Consider the following 22,220-nt stretch of genomic DNA (forward strand, 5'->3'; position numbering starts at 1 on the left):
CTTACTCAAGTACTGCACTTAAGTACACTCTCGAGGTATTTGAGTTTGTTTAATATACAGAAAAAAAGTGAAAAAGCAAACAAATTAAATGACACTAAAATATACAGTGGCTTTTAAAAAGACTGTTGTGTTGTAATATTGAATCATAGTCAGTTTTCCATTTAATATACTTGTTGGAGCTATTTATTTGATATTGCATTTTGTTATTTCATTTATAAGTCGCATTGTTGTTGATGTTTCATATATTAAGATAATTTTTCTCTTTAATAGTAATTTGTTTAGTTATATAATTGTTTGGGTAATTACTGTGGGCACCTGTTGCTATTTAACGAGTAGAAAGATAGGACCAGCATGCACCGGGGTGGGCGTATAGTTTTTACCAGCTGCACAGCAGCATTGCACTGCACAGGACAGGAGAGACAGCGCGACAGGAGTTTTGTTGGTTAGTTTGTTTGCTTGTTTTATTTAATAAATAGTATTTAATAAATACACAAAAATGGAATCCTGCTTGGACATTTCACTCTCTTCTGGCTGCGTAAGAATACCGACCACGGTGCATCAGTCGCGTTTGATTATTATTTGTTTAAGTTTGATTTAGCCGACAAACGCAAGACCACAGGAGACAGGAGTTGACATAAACAGGTTTTATTTAGCGTGAATAAAGAGGACAGGAAGGTGTGGCGCCCGTGGTCTGACACCAGAGAGTAGGCAGATCGACGGTGTGAGTCCCGTGGCTCGACACCGGAGGGCTGGCAGCTTGACGGCGTGTGTAGTCCGTTTAACACAGGACACCTCCTGAACCGGGACTTCTTAAAAACTGAAGAAGATATGAAAAGATATTTTTTAAACTTTTATCACCACGGCTGTAAAAATAAGACGCTCTGCTGGCTTATAAAACAAACCGGTGTTCGAGAGCACGACGGTCCGAGAGTCCTCCAGGACGCAGACCCTCAGGACCAGCTGGATCTGTGTGTCAGTGCTCGAGGTCTGCCGGGCAGACGGGCCTCTGAGGGAAATTAACCTTCTGCTGAACAACAAAATAAATGAACGTGAAGTTGTGTATATATATATATACACCTTATTTGTAACATATATATATATATATATACAATATATATACAAAAAATTGCTGAAAATTAAGAAATGGGAGACTATCTGTCTGAAAAATGTTGAAGCCCGAAAGCATTTAAACTGCACTGCTGAAAAACCTTCTAGTTGAAATGTCTAACTATGTGGTGTCTGTAGCTGAAAGTATGAGGAAGAAGAAGGCTTTGAAAGTTGAAGAAGTATAACAGGATTTGAAGATTTTCTCCATAGAGATTCCATTCAAAAGAAAATTGCAAAAAGCTTAATTCAAAAAGTTTAAAGATTACAAATATGAAAAGTCAAAGCACCCCTCTCCTGAAAGAGCTGAACATTTTGATATTTGAACAATTTCTGTAGCTTAAACAAATTTCAGAAGTGGTGATATTTGTAGTAATAGCAGTAGAAGTTGTAGTTGAAGTAGAAGTATTATTAGTAGTAGAAGTATTAGTAGCATTAGAATAAGTAGTAGCAGTAGTGATATTTGTAATAGTAGTAGTAGAAGTCATAGTTGTAGTATAAGTATTAGTATTTAGACCTCTAAAGATCCCAAAGACTAAGATTGTGTACACAGTGGAAAAACACAAATGTTTTTTTCACAAGAATCTCAAGCTGCTCTTCACTCTAGCGGTGACTCTAAGCAATCTAAGCTGCCCAATACACACCCATTATAAAGTCAAAAAAGGGCTGAAAAATAGTTCAGGGTTTTCTCAACATTTGAAAGTTGAAATGGTGTCTGTAGCTGAAAGTATGAGGAAGTTGAAGGATTTGAAAGTTGAAGAAGTTTAAGAGGATTTGAAAATCTTCTCCATAGACATCCCATTGAAAATAAAAAGCTTAATTCAAAAAGTTTAAAGGTTAGAAATATAAAAAGTCATAGCAGCCCTCTGGTGAAAGAGCTGAACATTTTAATAGTTGAACGGTTTCTGTAGCTTAAAATATAAAGGAGAAGAAGAGGTGGGACGGAAGAAATAGAAGAACAATAGAAGAACAATGCTTAACAGCATTCCAACAATAAAGATTCGAAGAACAATAGTTGGAATGCTTAACAGCATTCCAACAATGAATAACAATAAACCAATAAATGAAAAGGATTCCATGTGACCCGGTAGGATCAAGTGACTCATATCATTGATTAATGTCTATCAATTAAATTTGTTGTTTGATGTTTATATAATAATTTAGTTCAAAAGATGTATGCACCATTCAGCAGTTGAGAGTTTGAGAAGCACCAGGGAAGAATGTGGAGCAATTTCATAGTTCTATTATTAGTTTTTAGTTATATTAGCTATTTATCTATCTGAGGTTAACTTATTAACTTACTTCAAATGTATGTGGCCTAGAAACATCAAACTCATTCACATCAATATAATGTTTTCACCTGACAGTTCTGATGGGCAGAGGTTAAGCTGTATGAAGTGGCCGCAGTTTCTCTTCGGGCATCTCTACATCTTGGAGGATGATAGTAGGTCGTGAATTGCATTTTAACATCTCTCCCTCTGGGGCAGTTGGTTCGGCTTTCTCTGTTAATCTTTGGACATGGCAGCCTTCTTGGTGGAGGTCCAGCTTGAACCGTAGTTGCTCCTCTCTCTCTCTCTCTCTCTCTCTCTCTCTCCAACAACAACAACAAATCTTCGGCATCGCTGGTTGAGACTGCATGGCACATTAGACGGCACAGGATGGCTGTAGTCGACGGGTCAGGAACACAAGCCCAGAAAAGAGGCAGACCTGGCATGCATGATTCAAACTTAAAAACTCAAAAACAACAAATGTCAACCTTATGGTGGGATCACCAAAACAATTGGGATACCACAAGTGTCATTTTAGTCTGGACCAAATCCCTTAAAGCATGCAGCTATGCCTAAACAAAATCAATCAATCAAGAGACGACAGCGATAACAAAACATAGGTAAGATGCTGTTGTTTAAAAAGGCAACCAACCATGTCTCCAAAATTGGAGAGATTTTATTCTATCAATAAATACAAATGAGAACGGAAATGTACAAAACATCTGGATTCAACAAGGTCAGTCTATTACATATGGGATATGTCACAATTTCTGTTGAACGGTGGTTTGGTGGCTACCACTGTCGACTAGCAGGATGGACAAGGCTTAGATTCCCGGTCTGGACGGCCCTTCTGAGTGGAGTTTGCATGTTCTCCCTGTGGCACATCAGCATCTCCCGATGTTAATAGTAAAGAACTATTCAAGGTAAGTGTAGGAGTCTACTCTCTGGCCTCTAGTGGTAAAAAAAAGTGCTTGATGCAGCTTTAAGGCTTAAATGCAGCTTGACAACAACAACTGTATCAAAAAAGAGTTCCTTTCATTTCTTCTGCTTTCTCCACTTTACTTTTACGACGCTGACAGTTGGCGAGAATGAACCAAGCAATACATATGCCAGCCAGTAAACTGACAATTCCCACAATCACTGGCACCCACACGGGCATAGAGGAAGGACACTTTGGTACATGACTGGAGCTGGTGGTAGTAGTGGTGACTGTGGAAGCTGTTGTGGTGGTTACTGGTGGACTTGGTAGGCTGTTGATCTTAGTGAAGATGAAGGGATTGGCCTGTAGGAAACATACCATGGCTCAGTGCAGATATATCAAAAATTAAGAACTTTAAAATATATATATATATATATATATATATATATATATATGGAAGAATCTTTGAGAAATTGTGTCTAACTATATTGAAAAGTCAACACCACAAAGACCCACATTTCAGTTTAAGGATTCTGACTTGATGAGTAATATGGAGACCCAAAGTGTTCTATATTAAATAGATGAGACATGATGAAATAATTATCCAAATAAATAAATAAATACAGACAAATTATGAAATGTAAAATTGTGGGATAATATAATACACATTTAAAATCAAGCTCAGAGTTGAATTGCTCTTATGTCACTTAAGTCTTTTTCATTTCAAGCTATTTTCCCAATTGAATGTTTAATTTACTTTGGTCATTACTTGGTCAAAACTTTAGGAACTGTTCAAATAAAAAAAAAAGACCTTCTATAAACTCTGTTATTGAAAAAAGATCCAGAATGAAAGTAATCATTATATTTCAGTTTGGTAACAGAAGCATATAGATTCAATCCAATGTAAAACATGGACACACAGAAACACAAAACAAACTAAATGCAACAAACTATAACAGCATATCATATAAAGCGGTGTCCATAAAAGTGCAGCATGGTACGGGATACAATAAAAGTTCAAATAACTTATTTAGCTGTGTTTTAAAAATGGACTGGTTTATTCTACAAGTTAACTGTTATGTTATAGTTTTGTCTGTATTGTCTTATTTATTTTATATTCAACAGGTTTCTTTTCTATAAAACTGAGACTAAACGATACTTAAAACTCTAATTAATAAACAAATAGATCTAGTTTGGTGATAGAATAATAATTTGAGTTGTGGGCTCCACCCATACCTCAGAGGGACAATGAATCTTGGAGCGGTCATATGTGAAGTTGTTGTAGGTCTGCTTTCTGTCTATGGGCTCCAACTGAAGACAGAAAGAAACATTCTGTAAAACCACCAAAAAAACACTTGGAAACATTGGTCGTTCTGATGCAGTTTGGTACATTACTGCTCCATGCTCACCATGTTATTCCACAAGGCAACGGCCATCTCAGCATGAGCGCGCTCACTTATGTGGAAACAGTCCACAGAGAAGAAACTTGTGTCAACCTCACCCTCCTGGGGAATGGAGTTGATTATTAACATGGGTATATTTCATTATTTATATCTGGATGCTTGTTTGGATACATTTGTATGTCTCTGTAACTCACTCCAATATGAGGAATGAAGGAATTGTGTAAAAAGGGTTGAAGGACAACAGCAAAATCTTCTTTTCCATCATAGCGATTTCCAGAAATAAGATGTTGGATCTCAGCCTTGAGGAAAAAAGAGAATTGGAGGAATGACTGAGAGAACCTAATTTAGAAAAGAAATTTAAACGATTAAAAGAGATCTCTGTTTTTACCTGATACTCGCGATTGATTCGTTTCATCTCTTGAAACTCCGGGGAGTTTTCATCAGGGTTGATAACGCAGGGACAGCTGGCCCTGTGAAGAAGAGATTCCTGTTCATTATGTTTTTGCTGAGATGAGGAAGGAGCTGATCCCAAAACAAAGAATCACAATAAAGACCTTTGTATGCCAGGATTCTTGAAATCCAAATCATAATTCTTGACTGATCAATTGGAAATAGATGGTTCTAGGTTAACAGTATAGTAATTACTGTGTATGCAGCAAAACAACTGAACCAGAGGTATTTGCAACACCTCAAATGTTCCTCGTAATATTTGCTTTAGTCGGAAATGACAAACAAAATCAACAAAAACATTGCTTAACAATCTAATCCACATAACAAATGTCTGCTTTTACAATTTGGAAAAGCAGAGAACGTCTTGATCGTCATAAGATGCGTAGTGAATAAACACTATTTTGACTAGATTTAAATAATTTAGGGGAAACTATCTATTGGAAGGTTGAACAGGATTTATTTTTGGTACCACTTGGAGGCAGCAGAAACATGCTTTAAACACAGCGATGACATGACACCAGAAATTGATATTGCAAACATCTCACATCCAGCAGACATAAAGCAACAGTATGATTTAAATGTAAAGCGAACATTCACTTTAGCTCTGTTTTGGTCTCCAGTAAGACCAAGAAGTCTAGATTTCTAACTGAAACAGAGAGAAAGCAGGCTAAACAAACCTCTGCAAGAGGGAACAGCCTAGCGTGTTCCTCTGAACTGATTTCAATGGATCTATCTGCAAGATTGCCACAAGATTAACCAACAGCCTCGGTACCTAAAGATAAAGTGAGAGAGAAGAAGAAAACATGACATGTACTCGTGAGGACAAGAGATGACAATAACGTATAGTGTTTAATATCTCACCTCTTTGTAAAACATGTCCAAACTGAGCATAATATTGTGGCTGTAGTTCTTGGGCAACAGATTATTCTGTAAAAAAATGGGAATTATTTGTTTTTGTACTGCAGCTCAGAAACGTACAGGAGAGTGTGGTTATTTATGTACAATTCAAACATTTTAAAGAACACTTACTTGGTCTCTGCAGTAATTGCAAAGATCGTTTCCTCCAATAAATATTGTCACAAGTTTCCAGTCCTTTTCAAAATTCACACCCTGTGTATCATGTGTATAGGACATGAGAAGAGGCAGAAACTATTGAAGCAATCTGATGTAATTATTTATCTTTGGGAAAATCTTACCTTATGTTCTCTCATGGACTTAATGAGAGCTTGGACTTGTACTGGGATCTCTCTGTAACACAACAAAAAGGAAAAGTAAATAGACGTTGGACAGGTGACGATGGGTTGTTCAAAAGTCTTTAACCCAGGTGGGAGAAATAAAAGAGTATGCACATACGAGGTCTTAGCTCCAGGTACAGCAACGTTAAAGGCCTTCTGTCTAGAGCCCTGGCCGTTGGAGAAGCCCGTTAAGGAAGGGTTGAACTTCTTCAAGATGTCTGAGAAGGTAAAGAGGAAAAAGGTTTGAGTACCAGCTGAGAGGTAGTGCACAGCTGGTTCCTGTCGCTCTCGCAACTGAGTAAAGGTTTTTTCTCCATCTAGTCAACTGGTACCCAGACTACAAGTGAAGCCTGTGGTTATAGTGGCTCCCATTTAGGTATCTATGCCTTGGAAACAGCAGACATTGGGCCTCATGTAAGAACAGAAGACTATCTTTCTATGACTTGTAGGACAGATCTGGACCGAAAATAAAATTGTTTAGAAACTGCCAACAGGTTAAAAATGTCTGATACATTTCCAATACTACAAAGAATGCTCATCTGCAACATAATGCCGGAGGTATTGATATTCCTGTCACATATAGTGACTCACAGAAACAGAATATTTTCCCCAAACAAGTGACATAAACTCACTTGGGAGTGTTGAGACCGTCTCCAGAGTATTATCCCCTCCAATGCTGCAAGAAAACCCAACAAACATCAGCATGGTTTGTAAAATATGATGGTTAAAGTAAACTTCATCAATGCAACATGCATATCGAACCTCCATGATACTCCTCTGTAGTCTATATTGAGGGTAAACAGGTTCTTTGCCTTAGCGCCTGTGCCTGCCTGTGAACAGAGAGCCAAATAATCGGAAAATAAAATCGAAATAATATGCTGCAGATGACAAAGATAAGTTTTACACCATAGACACATAAAAGAGATGATCATCACCGGTGCAAGCTATGTGGCTGATAACAAATTGATTAGAGAGTTCATAGTTCAATGGCACTAAGTAGCTGATAACATCAGGTTGGTGTTAAACACACACACACAGACACATGTATTATATTATGCAAAAAATCTCAAATCCGTCAAGTATTCATGGCCTGTGCTGATTAAGTTAGGTAAAAGAGTTGTGATCTTCAAACATGTTTACATTAAGTCTACTGTGGTTATAAATTGGATATTGTGTTACGGCACTAACCGTGGAAGAATCTCCCAGTGCTGCCACCACCTTGATGTCTGCTGGTCTCAGCTTGTGAACTAGAGTTAAAGACAAAAAAAGAGTTTAAACCTACTGACATCAAGATAAACCACAAAGCTCATCCCGATACAATGTAATATTTAGCATTTAACCATCTCCTATTATGAGTATCTCCTCTTTTCTGCAGCCATTTCCCCCTCAGATTAAAATCATTACGTGTATAAATTGTTAATTAGTAGAGCATCTGTTAAATGATCTTGATGAGACATTGGCCCAATCCCAATCTCCACTAACGGACTCACAAACTTTGAGGCGCATTCCTGCAATGTCCGTGAGGGCTTAGGGCTGTCCCACTGTCAAATCGTCGAGTGTTTGAGGGCTCTCTCGCAGACATTTTGAGCCCTTTATGAACCCTTTCATTAAGGGCAAGGGAATTACCCACAATTCATAGCAATGTGACATTAAACACGGGGTTACCAGTGGAAGCATGGAGATGTAAAATAAGGTAAACAAAGAGGACGGGCACATGCAGATTACATTCACTCTGAAACATTTCGGATGAAACATGAAACATAAAAACACATGAAATCAGAGGACTTATTCATCAAACATTTAATTGTGTCAATGAAGCTATTTTGACAAAAACTAGTAAATAGATTATTCGTAAAAAGCATAAAATAAATACCCACAATTGAGCATAATATTTTTTGACGTTTTCATGGTGACGTGATATGTTGCAGCAAAGTGATGTCCCATTTGTATTTACACCATTTCAATCCCTCACAGCCTCTCACACTCAACCATTTACCTCGTGACCTCAGTAAGTCCCTGAGGGTTCAGGGTTTGAGGCCTTGTGGGAAACATTGGGATTGGGCCATTGACACAATCCAGGTGACAATTGGTGCAGTTGATATCAGCCCTTTCATTGATGTGTGTGTGTGTGCTTAGCTATCTTTGTTTCAGCTTTCAGATGAAAGAGGACATTGAATCTCATATCGACTGTCTCCTGATAATGCAGAGTCTGTGTCACCTGAAGTTGGCACAGTGTCAGATGGAGCAACGTCCACACAGGAGAAATCTCTCCCCCAGTTCTAAAATAGAGAAGAATGCCCAAAGGAAGTCCCCAGAGTCAGAGGCCAAGTTTTTACACTGCTTTATTTGTGCATCCAAAAATCACAAACTCAAAGATGATCAATTTAAAATCATATAAAACAGATGATACATTTAAGACATTTAAGTAGCTGGAACCAGATACTGTTTGGGATTGTTCCTTGATGAAAGTCTTGAAAATGATTTATTGATATTAGCTGATGATTTATGTTCTATTGATTAATCAACTACCTGTTTCAAGACTATATGAGATTCTGTGAAATGTTAGCTTCATTCAGGCCTTTAGTAAATCAATCATATTCGATTTGTACTCGAGGTCACTTCCCAGCCTCTCGGAGAGAAAATGCTTACTGTGATAGGTCCTGGTGTTGGAGGAGGACCAGCATACATGTAATTGCTGTTGTTATAGGTCCGGATGTATGGTGAAGTCTGCAGACAAAGGAGAGGACTTACGTTACACGATGGCCTCAAAATATAGAGAACTGAAGTATACGTTCAGAAATAGTATATACTTTTAATAACAAAAGCATTGGAGATGCATTTATAGCATTTTCCTCACTGGGTTTACAAAAAACACATTCACCAGCATATAAAGCACTGACTCTCTATTTAATAAAAAATTCCCACCTTGGTTGGACACTTCAGGTCAATGTCTGCAGAAAAATCCTGTAATGTAGTCTTATTGCCCAGAGGTTCCAGCTAGGAAAACATGAGTTAGAGTAAACGCTGAGTATCATTCAGTAAAAACGCTTTTACTTAAAACTCTAGCATAAGAAGGGAATCAGAGATTATCCTGTATATATATATATATATATATATATATATATATATATATATATATATATATATATATATATATATATATATATATATATATATATATATATATATATATATATAAATACTTACCATGTTGTTCCAGAGGGAGCGAGCCATCAGCGTCTGGGCCTTCTGGCTGAGATGGAAGCAGTCAGCGCTGAAGAAGGAGCGATCAGCACGGCCATCCTGTGGAAAAATGACACCATATGTATGAACTTTAAGGATTACTGACTATTATTTCAAAGTGGGGAAAAGGAAAAAGACTGTAGTTGACTTTATCACTTTGAAGCTTGTGTCCTTAAATCCAGTTTTTCGTGGTAGATATAATAGCTGACCCCCAAATAGTAGCTTACTGTACTTTTTGTTATTGACAGCCAGGTTCTCAAATTTAACTTCTATTAATTTCCCAGCCATGCCAGCTGTTTCCCCCAGTTTCCCGTCTTTGTGATAACATATGCTGTCATGATTCTGGGGCTAAGCCTGTGGTTATGTATTGGATATAGTGATGGGACTAGACTCCCATTAAGTCTGTGCAGTCCACATATAAGAAACAGAGCTTTGTTACTGACCGGCAGTTTGGGGACGATGATGTTTCTGAAGAAAGGCTGGACGACCACAGTGAAGTCTGAGCGAGTGTCGTAGCGGTTTGACTCCACAAGCTCATGCAGTAAACGCTTCAAGAAAGAAAGAGAAGCTCTCAATGCCTCAAGGTAAACTGGACAGTTTAATCTTCTTCGTATGTTTTTGGGGGAGTCTTTCCTACCTGATAGCCTCTATTGATGTCCTCCACCATTTGCAGAGCTTTAGAGTCGGGCTTTGGCAAGATAACACAAGGACACAGAATACTGGCGAAGGAGGGACAAACAAGTCGTTTATACCACTGTTCATGATCATTTATTCGATTTTCAATATCAGTGAGAATTTGAAAAGGCAGATGAAAGTGATACTCACTTTACCAGCCAAGTTGGACATTTAAGTGAAGAGTCAATGTGCATTTCTCTCAGAGGGGTTATATGGAGAGGCTCTATCAAATTCACCAGAGCTCGGGGCACCTGACAGAGACAAGCTCAGTTAATGGTCATAAACAATCAACCAGACCAACATACATCTGAAAACGTAGCTGCGTGTCTGTTCATCTTTACCTCTTTGTGCAGATAATCCAGGCCGTCTCGAACATTACGAATGAAATTATCTTCAGAGTGAAGCAGCTGTCAATGAAAGGAAAACATTTTCACGTCGTGTCTTTTGGCCCCTCCATGAAACAACTGGTGACTGATCGCTCCACATGAGTACTTACAGAGTTGTAGCAGTGGTCACAGATGTCATTTCCACCAATAAAAACGGTGATCACCTTCCAATCGGATTCAAAATTGATTCTCTGTACAAGAAACAAGAATGTGAGGGGCTGTAGTATGTAGTGTTGTTAAAAGAGATGTTTTTTAATAGTGGAGTTGGAAAATTTAAAATCGGTAAAGAATAAATATAAACTTGTAAACTTACAGAGTCATTCTTCATCTTTGCCACCAGGGCTCGCACCTGTGGTAGTATGGCCCTTCAAACACAAACAAAAGAAAACATCACAATGAAATGGCAAATATTTTCATCAGACAATTAAAATCACATTTATTTCAACAAATATACTGTATATTTATTTAACTTCTACTTTCTTATAACTTTTTATAAAAATAACTTTGTTCACAGCCCTGCTGCTCTGACGGGACTCACTTGCTCTTAGCTCCTGCTACAGCCTGGTTGAGGAAAGCCTGCGGAGTGTGCTGCTTGCCCATGCCAACAGAATAGCCCGTCAGGTTGTGGTTAAAATGTTTTAAGATGTCTGTTATGACAAAGTAAATAACAATAAAAATCCCACAACAACAAAGCCTGACTTTATGTTATTTGAACCATTAAGAAGACTCACTGGGCAGCGTGGTTACAGTTGTGAGGTTTTCATCTCCACCAATACTGCAAAAAAACACATCATATAATGTTGAAATTATGATTTAAGATTACTTTCCAACGAAAGAAATGGATGGTCATCGAACCACATTCATACCAACACTGCAACACTTATAACATAAGCATTATGTTGCAATGTGTTGTGATAATTGGGGAGTTACCTCCAGGATAAACCTCTGTACTGATTCAGGACATCCAGGACGTTATTGGGGCTGGATACGATACCGTTCCCTGCCTGACGGATAGACCAGGACAGTGTTTCAGTAAGATGATGAAACAAGACAAAAGTTCTCCATATTTTACATTAAACTAGTTTGAGCTACTAATATGCAGTATTTTACTTGTCATTTTAAACTGCATAAATAATATGTTACAGCTAAAGATTATGGTCCTACGTCTAGGATCTATTCTCAGTTTTTATTTTACATATTTAATTCTACTTGGTACTTCAGATTATAAGGCTTGTACTTTACTATAACCTTTCTATCCACTTAAAAGAATGACAAAGTGACTCACTGTCAGAGAGTCTCCCACAGCAGCCACCACTTTGATATCTGCAGGCCTGAGTTCATGGACTGGGAAAATAAAGGAGACAAGTCAGGACAGGAAAGGTTCTAAACTTAACAAGCTGGACAACACAAGACTTTCAGAGAGACTGTAATGTACTACTGATATAATATGTGTAATTATAACAATATAGCAGTTAAACTAGCTGGAATTGCTGTATCGTAGGACAAAGATACAGTAGTATTTGAAAATAAATAGTCGATTATCAAAAGCAATATCACATAATATAAAAATGATTTTAAAGGTTATTTAAACAGAGATCGGCAAAAGACTAGAATGAATAAAATAAATAATAGAAGTGATAAATATACAGATGATTGACAGATGAAAGGAAAATAAAATATATAGTGTGTTGTATATTTTGTATGTCAATGTGATACCTTTGTTTTGTATTTTCAACTGTTCATGTGTCACGTACATAAATATTTTAAGTAAAAAAGAAAGACAAAATCTTAGCAACTTCATTAAGTGTGTCTTGCTATCCATGAAAAATGACACATTATGAATAAAATCACCCACGAAAAGTGAGAGTCACCGTGATGCCTGATAAATGCCTAACATGTAAGTGTAAACCATCTTACTGTACCTGAGCTGGGTGTGGAGGGTGAGGGACTGAGGTCTTCACAGGGCATCACTGTGCCTGTGAACTGACCGCACACACGAAGCAGATCCACAGTCAGAACTAACCAGGAAGCGTACAACGCTGCCACCGCCTCCATTTGGGCTCAATACCACACTATACTCACTGGGAGGAGGAGAGGAGAGACATCACTGTGGTGATATGAAGGAGAGTTTCCCTCCGTCCTCAGGAAGGGTCGGTCCTATGAGGGAGGCACATAGCCGGAGAGAGGAGGAGGGAATGAATGGAAGAGAGGAAGGTTGAGAAAGTGTAAACCTATTTTCAAGTACAGTACATCTAACTGCATGTGTGTGTGAGATTGTGTCACAGTTACGAACCTCAGTTGGACATAGCAATGCAATGATATTTCCATTGTCTTCTGTGTTATGTTGGCCACTTATGGGCTGCAGCTGAAAGACAGGAAACTCATTGTCTTCATGTTTATGACAGAGAGAACAATGACTCTGAATGTTTGTGATTATGTGCGTGTAGTGGTGGAATGTAAGAACATTATACTCAAGTACTGTACTTATATACAAATTCAAGGCACTTAGATTTTACTTGACTCTTCACATTTTATACAACTTTATACTACTACTACTCCACAACAAATATTGTACTTTTTACTGCACTAAATTTGTCTGACAGCTTTAGTTACTTCTCCCATTACACATTTGTATCCCCTTTGCTGCCCAGTAAAAACCATGTATCTCCTAAATTGGTGATTATGAATCAGATTTTGTCTGATAAACTGAATGATTAAGTCTGCCTTTATGGATTGAGAACATTCTCCTACTTCTTTAGCTTGATCAACTATTCCAAAAGTGATACGATACAAACATATCACGATCTTATAGAATGCAATGCATTGCTGTAGATTAAACTACCCAACAGTGAAAATTAGCACATCCATACATATCTGCATCTGTAAAATACAACATGTACATTAATGTAGCAGTAATATTATTTAACCCTCATGTTATGTTGCGGGTCAAATTGACCCATTTCGAAGTTTGAAAATCTAGAAAAAATATTTGAAAGTACTTTTTCTGTATGAAACTTCTTCTGCTTGCCTTAATTAGTGTAATCAACGTTAAAAATGTATTATTACAGAGATGATGTTCGGGTCAATTTGACTCGGCAGTGAAAGTGGAGGGTCAAGTTTAGACCATTTCGTTCTTTGAAAATGTGAGACAAAGTATTTCTTACTCCTCCTACCATGTTTCACCCCATTTCACACACACACACACACACACACACACACACACACACACACACACGCACACACACACACACACAAACACACACACACACACACACACACACACACACACACACACACACACACACACACACACACACACACACACACACACACACACACACACACACACTCTTTGGCTTGATTTTGAGTGAGCGGGCAACATGACCCTGAACAGCAGATGTGTCTCATCTCTATTTATCTACATCACTCCACGTAAAAAAGTTTCAAAATGTAAAAAAAATTTTGAAACAAATACATGTTATGGTAGACGAATGAAATTTATATCTAGGTTTTTCCAATGTACCTAAAACATAGTTTGAACATGTATTTTTCATGATAACAAGTGAGTTCTCCAAATTGCACTATGATCTATGGAGGAGTGAATAACTCCATTCCACGAAATACTGATTGAATTGTTGAAATGGTGATGAGGTACGAACTATATTGATTAGGATCTTTTGGTTTCTGGCATCTTTTGGATGATTAAACATGCACCGGGTCACATTGACCCGGGAACATCATTGCTGTAAGAAACGAACATAACAGGAGGATTAAAATCATACTTAAACACTGACAGGGAACATTGTTCTGCATTTGAGTATCTTTTACTTTTGATACTTTGATTAAAAGTCGTTGTACTGACATATTTTTTACTTTAAAAGAGTTTCAATGCAGGGCTTTTGATTGTGGTGGAGTATTTTCACAATGTGGTATTAGTACCTTTCCTCAAGGAAAGGGCCGCTGTGTGTGTGTGTCTGTATGAGAAAGAAAGAGAGTGCGGGAGGTTGATTCGATTGCTGTAGGCCTCACCAAGTTTGTCCACATCTGCACCATCAGTTTATCAGCTTGTTGTGCAGCTTGTGGCTCAGAGAGAGGCTCCCCACTCTGTTAAAACAAAAGTCAGAAAACAACATTGTACTGTACATTAGATACAGAAAGTACATTTTCAGTAAGATAACCAAGACTCTGTATATGTTCCTGTCACAAACTGCATGCAAGATTCTTGGATTATTTATTTTTTACAAACATACAGAGCACCAGAACACGTATAGCGACTGTAAGTTGTTAACACACTGGAGGTGGTCGCCTCCTTTGTGTTTTGTTTTAACAGGTGAAGTTTGTGGGTTTTGTTTTCATTTTAGTTTTGATCAGCCAGCATGGTAGTTGTATGCCTGTGATCCTGCGTTGATAGGAAGTTAATTGGATTGTATTTATTACTTCGATACAGATGCAATTTTCTAAATTGTGTCGTTTTGTATCTATTTACTGATGTTTTTGAAACCCACTCATCTGCTTCTAAACAATAAATGGTGTTTAGACAGCCTGATTGCAACAGTGTTGTGTTGCTGATATGAAGAGTCTAAACGTATCAAACGATTAACAAGGGATGCAAAATGGGATGCAAAATGGTGCACGTGAACTCACAGCGACAGAAGAAGGGCCTGTGATGGAAGGTGTGTCCTGCACAATGACAGTAAAGTCCTCTCTGTCACCGTACCAACGCCTCTTTATCATGAGCTCGTCCAAAGACTCCTGCTCAGTGAAAAGGAGTTGAGAAGAACATTTCACAGCAGCTAAAAAAAGCTAAATGAAGCCATCAGATATTCTGATGTGAATAATCGACAAACCTGCAGAGCATGACTCAGCATGGCCCTCTGAAGTCTGGCTTCTCCTTCATTATTTGTCTCCATGCATCGACACATCCTGTCAGGATAACAGATTTGCTCGTCAAAACCTAACATGTCTATTACTATTCAGTGAAAGATTCTCTTTTCAGTGTGTGATTAAGTCTGTTTGGCCAAACGCTCTTTTCATTAGGCCAGAAATGAGTCATTTTACAAATGAACTCACTTGTTGTGGAAATTGTCACGCTCTCCATCCCACAATGCAACACTGACGATGGCTCGTTTCAGCTGCGTGAAACATGTCAATTAATTGTGTAAATATCAGCAATGCAGTTGTAGCTACTGAATGAAAAAGACTGCACACGATCTGAAATATACCTGAGAGTGCAGCAGCTGCAGAGCATCATCCACCTCTTCAAGCACGGCTTTGATAACAGACTGAAACTTCACACAAACACAACAGTTTGTGACTTCAGTAGCCTTTATATCAATCGATTATTTCCCTGCCTTTTGTTCTATTGTAGCTTTGTGTGATATGTGATAAACATCAAGTTCATCATTGAAGTTATAAGTTGGACTCCAGTGTTTGATCTGCTCTGAAAATATATGTATTTTTCCTTAACAATAGTTTTGTGACATCAATATTAAAGTATTTTGCTGTTTACCTGCTGCTGCTCACAGGCACAGAGTTGATCCACTTGAGCAAAGAGAAGAACCAGCTTCCAATCTCGATCCAAATCAATGACCTGTAGGAGTAAAAATAAAATATCAGGGAATTATTTTCCTTTTTGATTATCCAATCGTTTTTCTATCCTTTAAGATGGGAGTGCAGACACTGGAGCACCTATACCTGACTGTTTTGGAGGGAGAGGGACACTTCCTTTGCCTGCTCCACCAGCGTGCTACAACAAGGAGAAAACAACAAATCATTGGAAGCAGCAAGAGTCATTGGTACGATATTTCTCATGTTCCAGAAGTTGCTGTCCGTACCTGTGTTGGACAAACTGAGGTGCATACAAGTTTGTTTCATCTGAAATAGTAGTGATGAGTGCAGGATTGAACAGTGTCATCAGCTCTGATGGAGAGACAACAACACAAGTTTAACTCCAACACCCAGAGCTTCTTTTCCCACATGGCTTGAAACCACAGCAGAGCTCAATCAATTGCTACATTATCAAAGTAGTCAAATTACAGAAAAATGTATCTGCAACAATAATGATATTTTAGCAATCGTTTTAAGAAACCACAGTATCGGACTTGTCGGCATCCAGCGGTGAAGATGCAGATTGCAACCAACTGAAACCGACGCAAAAACATTAAAATGCTAAGGGGCCTATCTAGTGCCAACGTTTGGTTTGTCCTTTCTGGGCTACCGTAGAAACATGCTGTCTGGCGGCATGAAGAGGACCCGCTCCCTATATAGATAGGGTTCTTAATTTCAGCTGATTATACACTGAAGAAAACATACTTATTAATATTATATTGCATTTCTGCTAATAGATAAATGGTGTACACTGTACCTTTAAACCATTTATAGTAAAAAAGACGAACATTTACTGGTTATAACTTTCAACAAATAAATATTTGCTGGTTTTATACTTTGAACTGTTAGCTGAGCAAAAGAAGTTGTTCAGACACTTTGTTTTACGATATTTCATTGATCAAACAATTATTGAATGAATCGAGACGATACTCAGCAGATAAATTGATCATGAAAAACAGACAGGTAAGTTGACGTGACCATGAAGATAATACTTTCAAGCTTTCAAACAATAGCAACATTAGTAACATGCAGACATTTTTACACCCTTACATATGTAACAATTGATTACATGCCACCACATATTTAATCTATAAATGAAACACTAATTTAACAATAAAATACATATATTAATTATAATAAAACAATATATTGCTGAAGAAATTGCAGTGTTTCAGAAATGTTGAATCACACTTTGATTAACAACTGTGAATTTCCTGCTTTGTGTCAGACAGCATTTTATCTCTATCAAGCACAGAACATTATATTTCATGAATGGCTTTCAACAAAGATAACAGAGGCCTGGTGGTGTGAGGCAAGTGTGTCGGAGTCCATTGTTTCAGATGATCCCGATCAGTGTAGATATCAAAGATACTGCACAGTAATGTAATAGAAGTCCATATCAACCTCTTCAGATGACGTACACCGTGCATTTACACTATTCGTCAATTAAAGGGAAAGCGACATTTCGATTTTATCACTAGCCGAGTTATTAAAGCTTCCCAATCGGTCCTGTTTGATGGCAGCGTAAAGAATGAATTAACTTTTTAACAGAATTAAGTAAACTATCCAAGAAACATTTGGCTTGAAATCCTGTGAACACCACAAACAACAAAATACAACTTTAAACGTTACCTCTGAGTCTTGATACCACCGTAGTCAGCTCAGTGCTGCAGGAAAAGAAAAGACCACGGGCTGAGTCTGAGTCTACATTGTTGAATTTTAACTTCCTGGGGCAAATATCACTTCATGGCTGAAAGTGACTGGTGACCTGTGCTCACCTCTGCATGTGAAGTCCAATGGAGGAAAGCACCGCCACGTCTGAGGGCTTAACGCTGTTAACTTGAGGGAAAGAAACTGTTTTAAATTGAATCACAGATCTGAGGCACGTGGCAATTTGCTATTTTGTAAATCAGAAGTGAAATTAGTTTTTAGTGAACAGAAAAAGAGCTGATAATCTGTTTGTGATTATTAGTATTCAGATGATTTACTTCCGTAAAAGAAAGAATGCTTCACTATAGATATACTCCATGACAAGTAAAAGTCCTGCAGTGAAAATATTACTTGTATGTATGTTTTATCAGCAAAATGTAATTAAGTGTATTTTAGTCATGTAGGTAAGTATGTAAATTCAATTAAAACAACAACAATAAAAAACAATATTTCCCGCCTATGAAGTTTAATGTTTTAATCTGATTTACCATTTGAAGGGGGCGGCTGAGAGGGAAACATCTGAGTGCAAGGCAGTCCAGTTACTGAAATGAGAAAGAGTACACCATTATGAACATACATATATATATATATAATATATATCATAGTGGATTCAATATAACTTTCAACAGCGGAACAGCAATGTGCCTGTTGTGCAAGGCACATGTATTGATATTCTGTATAAATATTCTTCTTCTTCCAACTTGACCTTCCCATTTTTTGCCCCACAAAACATGTCAAACACATAAAAACATGTCTCCATGAACTCAGCTCAAAAGTGCTTTAGAGACACACAAATATATATTACACTAAGATACTAGTGCAAGCTACATTATCAAATGTTACTCTGATCACTGATGATTTTTAACACCATTTTGTTGTCATTCATTTGGCAATGAACGACAGAACCATCAAATCTAGTTAAACCCTCAAATGATCCTTAATAACAAGTTTTTACAGCATCATTTTTAATGTTTAGATCCTCGATAGTAGTATTTAACTATTAACTGTCAGATTTTAAAAACTACAGTAGAGCGACATGAGCACTAAATCAAGTAAACAGTAGAGACCTTTAGTCCATGTGAGCCCCAGGACTGTGATCAGAACCAGCTGAGGAAGAATCATCTCTCTTTTTTTCCCAGATTTTGTCCTCGTGGATCTTTTCTGCAGCTTTTCCTTCCTCTCTGCTCTCTCTGTTTGGTGGTCAGTTGTCTTTCTGATGATCAGTTATAGCATAACTGATCATCAACTGAGCATAACTGATATTGACAAATCATAAATGTGCACAGAGGGGAGGGGCTGGCCTCCTTGTCCAAAGGACACAGCCATACGGTTTTACAATGAAACAATGACACTGATAAAGAAACGTCCCACAGTGGTGAAGACATACAGTTCTCTTCAAAATGTCATGCAAATTCCAACCAGATTACTTCTGCTAATATAGTCTCGACACACATTGCTCACATCCACTCCCACATCTGTACAGTGAATATGTAGCTGGAGCCAGCAGCCAGTTAGCTTAGCATAAAGACTCGGGGAAGCAGCTTGGCTTTGTCCAACGGTCACAGAATCCGCCAATAACCAGAGATATTTTTGGGATAATGTCTGATCAAAGAATGTTTTATATCAGAATCAGAAACGGTTTATTGCCAAGTGCGTTACACATACAAGGAATTTGACGAGATGATTGGTGCATAACAATAAACACAGTGCAAAATAAACTAGAAAATATGAAAATTTGCAATAAAATATGGTAAACAAATAAAAGTACATCAAAACAAGTTAGTGTCAAGTGTATATCAACAGAGAAGAGTTGAGCAGGGGTATGCAACTGAAATAAATTGTGCTGGGGTTGTAAGTGTCTGAGTCAGTGGGGGTCCTGGGCTTCATTGATGAGCCCGACTGCAGAAGGGAAGAAACTGTTTGTGTGAGGTTTTGGTCCTCCTGCCAGAGGCAAGGGACTCGAACAGCTTGTGTCCAGGGTGAGAGGTGTCGGCTACAGTCGTTCTTGTCCGCCTCAGGGTCCTGGAGGCGAACAAGTCATGGAGGGAGGGCAGATTGCAGCCAATTACTCTCTCAGCAGAGCGAATGATGCGCTTACCAGACCGCGATGGAGGAGCAGAGGATAGACTCAATGATGACAGTGTAGAAGTGCACCATCATTGTCTTTGGCAGGTTGAACTTCTTCTGCTGCCTCAGGAAGTACATCCTCTGCTGAGCCGTCTTGGTGATGGAGCTTCGGGGTGGAGCCCGGGAAGCTGAAGGACTCCACGGCGGCAACAGGGTGATGGGGGCAGGTGGGGCTGCGTTTTTCTACCAGACACAGTTGTGGCTATCTCTTTTTTTTTTAGAAGGATTTATGACTTCAGTGGCGGAAAACAATACATTTCCCCCCAACCATGGTCCTTGTTGAGCTTCATGTCAGAATGAGTTACCTACATTTGGTATAAATGGAGTGGAATGTCTACTCGCACTAAGATTATTAAAGAAAAAGGGTTTTGAAAATTTGGTTTTAACTTCATGAGTACAGTATATTTCAGAATTGGGTGGAAAGATGTCCAATGAGTTGCTTGTGTGACACTAACTCCCTACTGAACCAGATGTGGGTTTTTATATGATTCAATGAAAAATCGGTATCTACAGCCACTAACCGGTAATTATTTGGATACAGTGGAGATGTTCATTTAAACCACACTCTGCATGAAGATGTTGTACTTACTTAATATATTCATGCAGCAAAACTTGCTCTTTTTTAGACAACAGTGATTTCCAGTGTCGTAAAGTTCAACTATCTCTTCTCTGATCAGAGAGGTGGCCAAGAAGTGAAGAAAACAACTTTTTTTCCTACAACTACTACTGTTTTTGTGTCATGAAGTACAGACATTAACACCGCCTCTAATCCTGCCAGCATTAGTACTGTGTTAATTGTTTTGGACAGCTGTACAAGTCTACAAGCTGAAGTTCACTTTGTACTGAAACATGTGCAGTTATGATGTCTTCATCAGAATCAGAATCAGCTTTACTGGCCATGTATGCGTACGCATACAAGGAATTTGACTCCGGTTTTCACTTTGCTACAGAATATACAAATAAAACAAATATTAAAAATAAAACACGGACAACAAAAAAAGTATAAACATTGAACGACTATGTACAATATAAATATATATCCAAAAGTATATATATATATATATATATGAACATAAAACTATACAACAACAATGACAATGGAATTGAAGTGACAGTGCAAATGGAGGTAATAGTGCCCTTGATGGTCTCAGCTGATCTTACATGCTGCAGAAGTATGACCGCTGTCTCTAACCGAAGACTCGACTCCAATCATGATTACTGTAAAACAGATAAGAGGTTGTGCTGCCTTTAAAGTATTTTATCTTCCCTCAAGGACAGCAACTCTGCATGAACAGCCTGCTGAAGCATGGCTTTTATCTCCGCGATCGACACTAATCTTTGAACAGGCTTAGATGGGCTGAACAGTTTGTGCTAGATTTACAATCCTACCCCTGTCCCGTCTTGTACAAACAATTAAAAAATGACGGGAACTGGACGTAAATCACTTCCTTCTCTGTCTCAAGAAAAGGTGCAACAGACAGGATTTCATTGCAGAGCTTAAAAGATCTGATCACAAACAAGGCTGGTAGCCTGAGACAAAGAAAAAGCTGTTGGACGTTAGCTCTGTAGCTGGGGACAAAGAGATGAATCAAGAGAGGAGAAGACGCATGGCAGAAGTAAAATTCTGGATTTAAAGTGAAAGATAAAAGTAAAAATCCGTCGCTTTTGTGTCTTCTCCTGAACTTAAGAATCAAAGCTATTTATCAAATGTCTTCCAACTTAAAAATGGTCACAAATTGAAGAAAGCTGCAGAGGTTTCTTAACTTTGTCCTTGACAACTTCAGTAAAACAGAGGTGAGAATCCAGCTTCTGAGACATGTTTTTGAAAGACAAATCTTGACGATTCTTTCCTCAGTCAGTCTTTTTAGTTTATTAAAAAAGAAACATCAAAGTAGGGAATATAAGAAACAACAGAGTGTAGGGAGAAAGTTCTGCTTTCATATCCCACCAACAGCAGCGACAGACCACTGGATGGATGTTACCAATTGCTGCTTCTCTGGCTGCTACGATCTCTGTGTGGTGTTTTGGGACATCACGAATGGCTTTGGCTCACTGTCATGTAACTTCAGATGAGAGGCTTTGGGGTTTCATGA

The 22,220-nt window shown here is 38.1% G+C and overlaps 2 protein-coding genes across 2 annotated transcripts in view; one reads left to right on the forward strand and one right to left on the reverse strand.

Annotated features, from left to right (window-relative positions):
* ptprk (protein tyrosine phosphatase receptor type K) overlaps positions 1-22,220 on the forward strand; it is a 301,307-nt gene that overhangs the window by 217,624 nt on the left and 61,463 nt on the right. The gene's annotated exons all lie outside the window — the stretch shown is intronic.
* On the reverse strand, positions 3,391-19,122 carry LOC306793518 (phospholipase B1, membrane-associated-like; the record flags this gene model as incomplete). The annotated part of the gene is made up of 42 exons (XM_079291162.1): positions 3,391-3,654; positions 4,528-4,602; positions 4,701-4,796; positions 4,889-4,993; positions 5,083-5,164; positions 5,822-5,916; positions 6,006-6,071; positions 6,174-6,254; positions 6,341-6,392; positions 6,498-6,597; positions 7,012-7,055; positions 7,142-7,209; positions 7,568-7,626; positions 8,598-8,658; positions 9,029-9,106; positions 9,305-9,376; positions 9,587-9,682; positions 10,066-10,170; positions 10,260-10,341; positions 10,448-10,548; positions 10,639-10,704; positions 10,794-10,874; positions 10,997-11,048; positions 11,222-11,330; positions 11,415-11,458; positions 11,614-11,687; positions 11,969-12,027; positions 12,606-12,666; positions 12,766-12,840; positions 12,977-13,048; positions 14,713-14,787; positions 15,328-15,435; positions 15,531-15,606; positions 15,754-15,815; positions 15,906-15,971; positions 16,193-16,273; positions 16,378-16,429; positions 16,518-16,602; positions 17,923-17,957; positions 18,069-18,129; positions 18,489-18,542; positions 19,068-19,122. 42 exons carry the CDS (start codon positions 19,120-19,122, stop codon positions 3,391-3,393), a joined length of 3,285 nt encoding a protein of 1,094 aa, XP_079147288.1.

The sequence above is a fragment of the Melanostigma gelatinosum genome (assembly GCF_949748355.1).
Source record: "Melanostigma gelatinosum genome assembly, chromosome: 19".
Lineage (NCBI taxonomy): Eukaryota > Metazoa > Chordata > Actinopteri > Perciformes > Zoarcidae > Melanostigma > Melanostigma gelatinosum.